This window comes from Pseudonaja textilis, chromosome 13 (assembly GCF_049901715.1).
Source record: "Pseudonaja textilis isolate UNSWEBS1 chromosome 13, rPseTex1.2, whole genome shotgun sequence".
NCBI classification, from domain to species: domain Eukaryota; kingdom Metazoa; phylum Chordata; class Lepidosauria; order Squamata; family Elapidae; genus Pseudonaja; species Pseudonaja textilis.
This window is the reverse complement of record NC_142002.1, coordinates 3,096,713-3,109,068: the sequence shown is the minus strand read 5'-3', so window position 1 is coordinate 3,109,068 and position 12,356 is coordinate 3,096,713. Positions and strand designations below refer to the sequence as shown.

The window sequence follows — 12,356 nt, the reverse complement described above, 5'->3', positions numbered from 1 at the left end:
GTGGCAGCGCCTCAAATATTGGAAGGCTGCTATCCTGTTACCCCTAGTCTTTCTTTTCACTGAACTAGACATACCCAATTCCTGCAACCATTCTTCATAAAGTTTAGCCTCAGCTATTTGTCCAGAATGGTATGGGGTCTCTTGCCTGAGGTGAGGTTGGATTATAAGACCACCAAATTCCCTTTCATTGCTATTTGTTCTATGTTCTGTGAACTCCAAGTTGCTTAGTTTTCTGAGATTAGCCAGGGTAAGCGAGAGATCTGGCTGCGATAAACTCTTTTATTCAAGATAGACCACAATTATCTTCCACACCTTGAATTTAATTACTGTTATACACCTTCAGGATTGTTTTCAAGGGCTGAGGCCTCACCAGGTGCCACGTCTATCTTTGATCACCAGGTGATACGCCGAAGCTACAAAAATAAAGAGAGCGCAGAGCGGGCGAACGTTACTTTATTTAATATGCTTAAGACGTGTTTAATATACTTCATGAGGATCAAAGAAGAACAAAAAAACTCTCTCCATAGCAAAGAGGGAAAAAGTTCACGGCCTCTTATTTGGGGCGGGAGGCAGGGAGGAAATTAAATAAATTCATGTAAAGTGCAGTAGCACCATCCTGTGGCCGAGATTAAAACGTTCATCCTTTTCCTGCACTTTTAAAAGCAGGAGCTCATAATAAAACGTTTTCAGAACAAGGAATCTTTTCAAGATAATGAATGGGGTGAGTTTTGGCTGATCTAAGACCACCTGACATTTCCAAAGCTTTTCCTCATAACGCAATTCATGATTTGCCACCTTATCCAAGGACTGAGGTTCCCAAAAATATTTTAGTTTTCATTTTCAAAATAACTTCAGAGCAAGAGGATTCTCTTCCTAATCTCCGCTGAGCAAAACCCTGCCATTTTTCAGTTTCCTCCTACCGTGTTTCTCATATAATAAGGCCGGGTCTTATTTATTTTTTTTGAGCCCCGAAAAAATGGCTAGACCGTCTTTTTTGGGGTGACTTAATTCCCCCCACCCCTTGCATCTTCAAGCAGGCGGGCAGTGACGGCTTGGATGTTGACCTCGGCGTTGGCGGGGCACTTCGTATCGGGGTCAACGCGGGCAGCACCATATCCGGGTGTGCCACAAAAGTACTTCCTAACGGCAAGCCCCTCCTCCATTCCCCCCCCCCCCAATTTCACATGTTTTAATATAGGCCTTAATTTGGGGAGAGGGGCTTAATTTCACTTCATGCCTATAAAACATGCTGGGACTTCCTATTGGGGGAAGCCGTATTGTTGGCGAAAGAGGGTAATACATTTTAGGTTAATTACCCATCTAGCGGTCTATTTTACTTTAACATTACTAGACTGGATGGCAATGATAATGTTTGTATTCATGCTGTTTGGCTAATTAGCAGACCTGATGAACATACGAGCCTTGCCAGCTTCGTTGAAAGGAGCATGAATTACGAAGGTTTCACTAACGTTGAGTTCCAGATACATTTACATTCTTTTTTCCCCTTTTTTCCTTTTTTTGGGGGGGAGGGGGAGATTCACCAAAGCTTACTAATCCACTTTCCTTTGTTCCCCAGATCAGAAGTATTAATTCTTCCTACAAAGTACTGTAGAAAGTTAGCACCCAGCCCTCCTAGAAGAATGAAATGTTTGAGGAAATATTTAAAAGGCAGAATACTATATTTCCCCTAAAAGAGAAATCTTAAGGGAGACAGAAAGCTTCAGCCCTTGGAAGATATTTAGTGCCCGTTGACTAAGCCAGCCTATCTACAAGTCAAAAGACCTTCAGCTCCAGGGTGATGGGATTAAGATATGACCCTCCAGGACACAATAGGATTATCTAGCAGCGGGGCTCACCGCATTGCAAAATCACCCACCAGGCTTCAACCAAACTTATCTCAGACAAACTCCTAGCATGGGAGTCAGACGACAGCTAATAGAATACGTGTTCTTGCACAGGAACAGGAAGCTCAAGGACAAGGCCCAAGAGAAGGTATAAATACCCCTCTCTCTCTCCACCTCCATGTGGTCAGCTGCACTAGGACCATGTGCTTGATGGTTCTGCTCCATTAAACCATCTTTCCCATCAGCCTCCACGTTTCCAGTGCTTTTCTTCCCACTTGGAACTGAACCAGATGGAAATTTCTTCCAACAGTACTCAATGGATTGGCTGATCTTTGCTAACAATCAGGACAGGTCTTAGAAGACTAATCGAGTCCTAGACTCACTTCTGTCCATGGTAATCTAATTCTTCCCGGAACAAATGACCCATCCAGCGATCCTAAACTATAGTCCTTAATGGGTGAGAAAAGGACAGGGTGGGAAATAAGAGAGAAAGCTAAGAACACTGGATTCAACCCTCCAGCAACTAAATGCCAACTGTTTCAAAATGAGGCCAAATATCTATTTGGTTTCATCAACCCAGAGTGCTGTTTTCCTTGAAGATCAAGCCAAGAGGGTCTCATTCAGTCAAACCTAATCAAGTTGATTAGCTGAAGATCTAAGTGGGATTCTAAAAGAGGACCCTTTGTTGTAGGCCTTCAACAATCTAGGGTGGTCTTTGGTCAACTAAAAATTGGAGAATTAAATATGAGGACCTAGTATAGGAAGCCCCAACCCGCTCCTAGAGAATGAAATATTTTGAGGGAATATTAAAAGAGTCAAAATACTATATTTTCCCCAAAGGAAAAATGGAGAAACGTGTTCTTAAAGGCAGAAAGCATCCTCAGTCTTCCTGCCATAGGAAAACAGCTTCAAGCAGAAGCTTAATGAGGTTGGCCTTTTGGAATGGAGATGTTGTATCTGTTCACAAAGTCTGGGCCAATCTATTCTTAAACAAAATGCCTTCAGCCACAGCTCCCACAGAAGTCTGGAGCTGATGGATTAAAAAGTAGAAAGACTTCTAAAATCTACATTCCCCCACCCAAATTCCAAGGACAGGACAGGACCTTTAAGACAGAAGAGGATTTATCCACCATCGTTAGAATAGCAAAAGACACAAGGCTCACTATATTGCACAACCCGCTGGAGCATCTCAAACACAAAATCCCAGAGCCCTATAAAAATCCATCCACTCGCCCAGCCAATTGTTCAGCCACCCAAGAAACACGCTGCTGTCACTAAAGTTTCTGGCATCCAAATAAACAGAGACCTTCTTTCTATGCAGCCTGCCTCCATTTTAATTTCCAGCATCTTCCTTCCATCTTGGAAACAGACCATATTTTCCTTCCAGCAGTGGGAAGCTACTGAAACTTTTACAGCTAGTCCTTGAGTTACAACCATTCATTCAGTGACCATTTAAAGTTATATCAGCAGTGAAAAAAAATGACTTATGATCATTTATCACACTTACAACTGTTGCAGCAACTCTTAATTCAACAAACGCCTCCACTCAGTGGTGGGATTCAAAAAAAATTACTAGCTGTTCTGTGGGTGGGGCTTGGTAGGCCTGGCCATGTGACTGGGTGGTCGTGCAGTGGTGGGATTCTATCAGTTCGCACCTATTCACTAGAACCGGTTGTTAACATTCTAAGCAGTTCGGAGAACCGGTTGTTAGAAGAAAGTACTGGCCTAATCCTGTAAGGAAGGCAGGAAGGAAACATTCTGGTGTTGCTTACAGAAACTGCCTCTCCATTAACCCTTAATACATTCTTGGCAGGACTGGACTTCCTTTCTCAGGAACTTCTCTGGAGTTTTTTCCCCTCCTTTGCTGGTACTTTGCTTGTGTGGAGTGACCACTCAAAGTTACAATGGGCACTGAAAAAAGTGACTTATGACCATTTTTCCCCACTTACAACTGTTGCAGCATCCCCACAGTCATGAGAGGCCAGGCGGGGAGATGCGTGCCTCGATGTGAGTGATGTTGAGTTGGCCACATCCAGCCAATAACATGACCACCAAGCCACGCCCACCCAGTCACATGGCCACCAAGCCACGCCCACCACCTAAGCCACGCCCACAGTCCATGAAACAAGAAACAAATAATGAGTCCACGAAGCAAGGAAGAAGCAGTCCCGCAAACTCCAGATTGTCTTCAACAGCACACCAAACTCTACCAATTCAGCATTTGTTCCCGACAAACACCCCTCTCCACAATGTCTCCTTAATTCTCAGTGCCCATGTGTGCCTTGTGAAGAGGGGTGGGGCACTCTTCTCCCTAGTCATAAAGTCAGTCTGTGCTGTTCCCATCTTCTCTCTACTCTCCGTGCTCAGGGATCCGGAGGGGCGGTCCTTGCTCATCACCTGAGCTCCATCGCTCCTCGTCTCCACTGCCTGCCCTCTCTCAGTCACCCTTCCCCTATTCCTCCCTTCTAACAAGCCACCCCAATCCTGAGGGGCCCTGGGCTGCCTCGGCCTGCTCCTCCCCCATATTCCTCTGAAGCCAAGGAAGCTGCCCCCTCGATCTCCGTCGGCTCCAGCTCCGGCTCAGGCATGACAAAAGGAGACAACCAGCACTTTGAAATTGCACCTGGAAGCAGGCCGCTGGATTTGGAACCAAGGGGAGCTTCTGGATGCTTTTCAAGGGCAGCCCCATGTCGAGCATGTTGCAACAGTCAAGACGGGAGGTGACTAGGACATAAACGATCTTAGGGTTATCATAAGAAAAATGCAATGCATGTGGAATACTTCCAAATACGAACATTGCCTCATCCACGTTTTATAGTGGCTCTGTTAAACAGGTCGTTTTAACGGAACCTGTAGAGCATTGATTCTCAAGAAAATGTAGAGCACTGATTCTCAAGAATCACTCAAGATATGTGGACTTTTGACTCCCAGAATTCCTCACCTAGACTGGCTGGGGAATTCTGGGAGTTAAAGTCAATGTCTCTTCAAATTGCCACAGCGGAGAAACACTGGATAGGTAAAGGTAAAGGTAAAGGTTCCCCTCACACATCTGTGCTACTTGTTTTCCGGCTCTACGGGACGGTGCTCATCTCCATTACAAAGCCGAAGAGCCAGCGCTGTCCGAAGACGTCTCTGTGGTCATGTGGCCAGCAGGACTGAACACTGAAGGTGCATGGAATCTTATCCCCTTCCCACCAAAGTGGTCCCTATTTTTCTACTTGCATTTTTACATGCTTTCAAACTGCTAGGTTGGCAGAAGCTGGGACAAGGAACAGGAGCTCACTCCGTTACGCGGTGCTGGGGATTCAAACCACCGAACTGCCGAACTTTCTGATCGACAAGCTCAGCATCTTAGCCATTGAACCACCACGTCCCTTAAACATTGGGTAGAGTCACCTAAACATGTCAATCGATGAAGAAATATTCACTAGAGATTTCCCGAGTTGCTACTTGATCCTCGGGTTTCATGTGTTTTCTCTTACTTCTGCTGTTTACAAAAATTAGGAGATTGTCCTCAAGTGCTTCGCAACGCTCTCTGCAGCTGGTTCTTCTCTGTGTGTTCTTTTCTTCGGTTTTTTTGGTTCTTCAGCTTTCAACTGAAGTTGAAGGTCATCGCTCTGAGAAGGAAGGTCTGGGGGCCCTCTACGGTCACCATGATCTGCCATGGGTTTGTCTGGCAGCGGTCCGAGATGTGGGATACAGCCAAGACTCTTAAATCAAAACAGACACAGAATAACAGAATAACAAAATAACTATCAGAATTACTAACAGAATAACTAACAGAATTACTAACAGAATAACTGAATAACTAACAGAATAACTAAATAACTAACAGAATAACTATCGGAATAACTAACAAAAATAACAGAGTTTGAAGGGACCTTTGAGAATCTTTACAAATCCAAATACATTTCCATGCCAAAGTGTGTGTGTGTGAATGGAAACAGAGATCGATCCTGTCTTCTTCTTGTAAGAAGATTATTCTAGCTGACCAGACATTTTATGCTTGCATGGAGTTCATAGAAATATTTTTTATTTTACTTATCGATACAGTAGAACCCTCTGGTCACGACCATAATTCATTGGTCATGATCAGAAACGTTAGTGACCAGAGGTTCTACTGTATATCAAATGTATATACCCACACATTAAACAAGTGACTCTAAGTGGCACTTAGCAAAGCTAAAAAAAAAAAAAAAGTTAATAAATTCCAAAAGTAATAATAATTATTATTTAAAAACGTTAAAGACTATTAAAAAAACCCAAGGCTAAGAAGTAGCAATAGCATAAGAAACTGCAATGAAAACGTCACCAAAGATACTTTGCAATTGACAAAGTCTAGCATTTAGTGAAGAGCAGAAAACAAATATATATCATGACATTGGGTAGAGTTTAGAGAACCATGCCTAAAATTCACCTATTATTCACTGGTCTTAATAAAAAGAGAAGATTTAACTGCAATAGATATTTTCACCCAATCTTGACTAATTAAAGCTTATAAAATCTAGCACCCAGGAGGCATCTGTTCATTGTCCTTCCAACGCTGATCCCATAATATGAAGCACAGATTATACAGGCACCAACTTTATCAGCTCACTGTATTTATCCGTCTTTCCTCGACTTCATCATCTTCACCCTTTGGTACGGGAGAACTTTGGCCCGCATCTGAAAGAGATATTCCTTGTCAGTAGCTCTGGGGAGGCGCCTCGTAACTTTGAACAGCTGCCAAAGAACCGTTCAGAATTACCCGGGTTCTCCTACCTGCTCAAAGCTTCAATCTCTGCCAAACTGCAACCAGAAATCTAAATCAAGTCATTGAAGATTTTGCAAAGCTGCACAAATTTCTTCTTAGAGACGTCTGCCACTAGATGACACTAGTGGTGCAACATACAATCCCGCATTTACGTTAAAGTGGGGGGGAAGGGGAAGGTTTTGAGGCAGCATAAAGTATGTTGTTTCCATCCCATAATATGCAATCGGAATGGCTTGGTCACGGAGACGTGGCTGCTCCGATCTCCTCCGAGACACAAAGCAGCTATCTTTTCGGTTTCTCTTGAAAACTTTTATTACGCTCCAGCAAAAGATAAAATACTAAACAAAGCAGAAAGAAGAACAGACTTCAAGTTCCCTGGAAGGGTCTATCAAGATAAACCATTGCCTTGGCCGGCAGCAAGATGTGGTTTTCTGCATGTGTGTCTTTTTAATCCATTCCCTTGTTTATATGGCTGTTATTTGATTTTTTTTTTAATGGGTTTCTTGTTTCAACAGCAAATTATTTTGTGAGAATGCAAAAAGGGAAACGGTAAAAGACTTACAATAAAATAAATACAGTGCGAAATGGGAAGGATTTGAGGGAGTGGTGGGGCCCCTATGTAACTTGGGGATTTCAACTCCCAGAATTCCCAAGCGAGCCATGTTTAGGAATTCTGGGAGTTGAAGTCCAGAGATCATAAAGGCGTCATAGTTGCTCACCTCTAATCTAAGGGAATCCCATAGGAATTCACTCTGGGAAATTGACGGACTCTTATTTCTGATAGATAAAAATAACAGTTTAAAAATTGAATGATTTTGAATCAATGGTTGGAAAAGAAAAACAGAAATTAGAAATTAAGTGTGATGACCCGGGACGTGGCACAAAGGCAACACAGTCAGATAATTAGCGGGAGCCAAAAGCACCCGCCTGAGGATGGCGAGTGGGACCTCGCTGAAACGTCGCCAAGATACTCTTAATCTTACACGGGAAAAGACCCGAACACATCTAGACCTACATACATACATACATGAACATATGAATATAGAGGGGAAGGAGTTAAGAAGGGGATGGTTATAATGATGAGATATATTATGCATAGTAGTTTAAAATAAGAATGTAATGTAATTATTGGTAAGGAAATTGTGCTGACCATAAATCTTATGGCACAAGATATTTGTACCAAAAAGACACACTGTTTAAAGGAAAGATGGAATGTTTGTAAAAATAAAATAATTTTTAAAAAAACAAAAACTGAATTATCTGAATATCTCAGAGAGGTATCAAAGACAACCTGTAAAAAATAATCACAGAGAGGGCTAGTTCGGTGCTGTGATTAAAAGCAGGATTTATATTTGCCAAGACTGACTCTAGAAACAGGGAATATTTTCATCCAGGAACAAAGAGCATTTGTGAAGTCTGCAAAGGCAAGCGATCCTCGCAGTTACGACAGCGACCAAAAAAGGAACTTTGCAACCAATCTTCACATTTAGGAGCTTCACAAGTCTTTAAAGCAAAGGAAAGGTGAAATCCGATCAAAAGCACATGCCCATTTTGCTTAATAACCAAATGGCTGGTCCCAACTGGAGTCATTCAACAGGAACTGCATTTAAGCTAATTCTTACATAGGTGCTTTACAGCCTTGGTGTTCTGACCTCGGCTTCCTTAGAAAGCATAAAATCCAATCTTAGCCCTGGCAAAACCTCTTTTACTTCCACGGCTGTGAATTACGTTCATTCACAGCCTGCAAGGCTTCCCAAACAGTCTTTCAGGGGAATGTTTATAAACACCCACCTTATCGCACTTGGAATGCTGCCAGAGAACAAATTGCCCAACGCAGGGCAAGCCAAACTTGACACAGAGTCAGACAGAACTTGAACTGACCAGACGAACTAATTGCTTCCTGCAAAAGCTCACATCCCGTTCACTCCTCTTTTTGGGGGAGGGGGAAAATCGTCTCCGAGGTGTGGCCTGACTCCTGAGTGGACCCTGCTTTCTCAATTGTTCTTGTCTTCTGGTAGTCCTGCGCATGCGCAGGCTGGGAACTGGTTGGAGAACTCCCCTGCCTCATTGCTGTCTGAGTCTGAAGGCAGCTGATGACTGCCAGCCTGTCCATCTCTACATCCGATGCAGAGCCCTCCTCCGAGCCCTCCTCAGCCTCCAAGACTGGCCCAGGTTCCTCCCCAACCTCCTCGCTTCTGTCCGACTCTGTTGCCAGCTCCGTCAGCCAGCGGCGGGCCACAACACTTGGGAAGTTAGTAAATGCAAGTATTGGTAGCTAAAGTTACTTTTTCATCACTGTCGTTACTGCGAGCAATCACCGAACAAGGCGGTCACTAAGCAAGGACTCCTAAATTCTTTTTCTTCTTGCAAAAAGGACCAGAGAAAACAGATACGCAGCCATAGTAGCGCAAAACACCTCTGCCAATTTCCTAAAATGTGATTTATTGCTCAAATGCTCTCAAGAGGCCCTCTGCGATTTTTACATTCAATTACGGAGAATATAAATGGACAAGTGCATCCGAACATCATGGTTCTTCAACTCACTTTTTGGAAAGCGAGTTTGTTCCAGCTGGATTTTGAGCCAGATGTTAATGCGCTGAGTCCAGTCTCCGGGTGCTTCCACTTCCCACAGCCGAGGCTGCTCTTTCGGGTAAGTTTCCAAGAACTTTTGACAAACTAAATAGGAGAGACAAAGAACACAAGAAGTCATGATGTACAATCATACCTCGGTGTTCGACTGCTTCAAAACTCATCAAATTCGGTATTCGGCACATTTTGAAGTAGAAATCTCATCCCAGCCTTTGCCTTTCTCTTAATAGTTGGCATGCAAGGAAGAACATAGCTGTGTCAAGATTCCAAGTAATACATCCCCTTCAACGAGAACTCCGAGGCAGGCATGTTCCTCAAAGAACATTTTATTAAAGGTAAAGACTCCCCTCGCGCATAATACGTGCTAGTCGTTCCTGGCTCTAGGGGCGCAGTGCTCATCTCCGCTACAAAAACAGAAGAGCCAGCATTGTCTGAAGACGTCTCCATGGTCACGCGGCCAGCATGACTAAAGGCCAAAGGTGCACAGAATGCAATTACCTTCCCACCAAAGGGGTCCCTATTTTTCTACTTGCATTTTTATGATCTCTCGAACTGCTAGGTTGGCAGAAGCGGGGACAAGTCAAGGGAGCTCACTCTGTTACGCGGCACTAGGGGTTTGAACCGCCGAACTGCCGACCTTTCTGATCGACGAGTTCAGCATTGTAGCCACTGCGTCCCTTGTAACATTTTATTGGGACCTATCCAACCGGCAGAGACTTGGGAGGAAAACCGGCTCGAGGTTCCCTCCAGTTTTACGCCCAAGTAAAAGGAAATCTTTTGTCACTTTCCCCCAGAGTCTCCAGTCACATGGTCCAATCAGCATGTAGCCCAATTGCTAGGAGACCTCAGTCTCCCCCCTTTCGAGCACCTGCATCAACATCCTTGATTCCCGGGGAAAAGAATTGTATTTTGGCTACCACACCCCAGCTACCGCTACATCTCCCACCCTAGACCCTTAGCTACAGGCTCTGTCAGCCCTGAAGCAACAACAAAGAGAAACCTCCGTAGAGGAAAGCTACAAAAAGGAAAACGGCCATGGTTAGGCCAGCTCCAGGGTTGACAGCCGCCTTGTGATTCACTATTTCTTCGAGCCAAAATAGCGGGCCACATGGTAAGTCACATGGTTTTCTCGGTACCTATTAGTTTTAGTATTCGTTGCATCTTCCAGAACAAATTACAGATGGGTATCTTGGTACCACGGTGTTCTGACCAAGGCTTCCTGAGACCGTAATTAAGCACACGCTTAGTCCAAACAAATCTTGTTTTATTTCAACACTGGGAATTAACTGCATTCCCAGCCCGTAATGAGTCCCAAACAGTCTCTCGAGATAAGCACTCACCTTTCTCTCCTTTGAATTGCTGCCAACAACTAAAGGGCCAAATGAACTGTAAAAAGCCAGCCGAAGTATAAAGTCCACACAGAGCTTCAAGGATTAATCCAAACAGACCGAACGACTTTGCTTCCTGCAAAGGTTTCTCCACCTTTGCCTGTCCTTTATACCTTATAGGAGGGGCAATCACCTCCAAGCCTTACTCCCAAGTTGCCCCTTTTGTCTCAGCTGCTCTTGCCTTCTAGCAGCTCTGCGCACATGCACACTGGGAGCAGGCTCCCCTTGTTCCTCTGCCTCGCTGCTGCCAGAATCCGGAGGCTCCAGAATCAGCACCCCACTCCCAGATGGTCCTGGCCCCATTTCTGCATCGGATGCAGGACCCTCATCTGAGTCCTCTCCAGACTCCAGGACCAGTCCCTGTTCCTCCCCATTGTCCAATTCCGCTGTTGTCTGCACAGGCTGCCGGCAAACCACAACACCCTTTAGGGTTTCCTGCTTGAGCAGGGGTTGGTCTAGAAGACCTCCAGGGTCCCTTCCAACTCTGTTACCCCGTTATTCTTCTTGCTATGAACTTGCTATGTTCCAACAACCGTTTAGGAGAAAACAGCAGGGACAATTATCATTTTCTGTGGCGGAACTGACCCCTTTTAACATCCCAAACTTGCATGTTTTATTTCACTTCATTTAAATATCTGAGTCGGTGAAGGAGCCTTAAGACTGTGATCTGATGAATGTCCGCCTGGGACTTCTAAGGATTCCTGCATAACATTTACTAACAACATTTGGAAGCAGTGAAAACTCCTGTCTGGAAGGTTTGATTTATGGCTTCCGGTCAACCCTTAGCTTTTCTTCACCCAGCATCTGGGCCTCCCCTTCTCTTAAAAAAAAAAAAAAAAGCCATTTATCAGAGTAGACACTGCACAGCTGTTTCTAAGGAGAAGAGCCTCCAACAGTATGACTAATGTCAGAGATTATTCCAACAAAAATAAGTTAAGAAAGATTGTGTTGGCTTAATTGAAGACAGCGCTGGAAGTTTTCATGTTTTAGGAATCAAGGCCATTTTCATTATGGATCGGCTGCGCTGAAAATGTAGATCTCGACTTACAACGAACAGGTCACTTAGCAACCATTTGAAGTCAGGATGGACCCCCCGAAAGGGGCTTTGCAACTTAATTCTGAAGTTCTGGATGTGACCGCATTTCAGACACTCAGCAACTGGCCCAAAATTGCCAGCTGTTTTGCAACATCCCACATTGATGCTGTCATGGCGTAGTGGTTAGAATGCAGTATTACATGCTAATTCGCTGCTGACTCCCAGGAGTTCGATTCTGACCAGCTCCAGGTTGACTCAGCCTTCCATCCTTCTAAGGTCGGTAAAATGAGGACCCAGATTGTTGGGGGCCAGAGGATGACTCTGTAAACCGCTTAGAGAGGGCTGGAAAGCACTATGAAGTGGTATATAAGTCTAAGTGATATTGGGAGGGAAGGAAGGAAGGAGCTGTGAGCTGTGGTGGCACAGTGGTTAGAATGCACTGCTGCAAGCTAACTCTGCCCACTGCCAGAAGTTCAATCCTGACCGGCTCCAGGTTGACTCAGCCTTCCATCCTTCTGAGGTCGGTAAAATGAGGACCCAGATGGTTGGGGGCAAGAGGCTGACTCTGTAAACCGCTTAAAGAGGGCTGTAAAAACACTGGGAAGCAGTATATAAGCTTTAAGTGCTTAATCTATTCCTATTCTATTGCCATGATGGCACAGTGGTTAGAATGCAGTATTGCAGACTAATTCTGCTGACTACTGGCAGTTCAATCCTAACCAGCTCAAGGTTGACTCCGCCTTCCA

General features: G+C 44.4%; 1 protein-coding gene across 5 annotated transcripts in view; it reads right to left on the bottom strand.

The window, feature by feature from the left end:
* Positions 1-439: 439 nt before the first annotated feature.
* FAM169B (Protein) overlaps positions 440-12,356 on the bottom strand; it is a 41,054-nt gene continuing 29,137 nt past the window's right edge. For 3 of the 5 annotated variants that reach the window (XM_026709401.2, XM_087941873.1, XM_087941874.1), the window contains 3 exons: positions 9,142-9,273; positions 6,442-6,509; positions 440-5,554 (listed from right to left, as the gene is read on the bottom strand). In XM_026709401.2, coding sequence (XP_026565186.2) covers positions 5,345-5,554; positions 6,442-6,509; positions 9,142-9,273 — 410 coding nt within the window. In that variant the 3' untranslated portion in view covers positions 440-5,344. Of the gene's footprint in view, positions 5,555-6,428; positions 6,510-9,141; positions 9,274-12,356 lie in introns of all 5 variants that reach the window. The other 2 variants (XM_087941875.1, XM_087941876.1) reach the window with 2 other exon arrangements.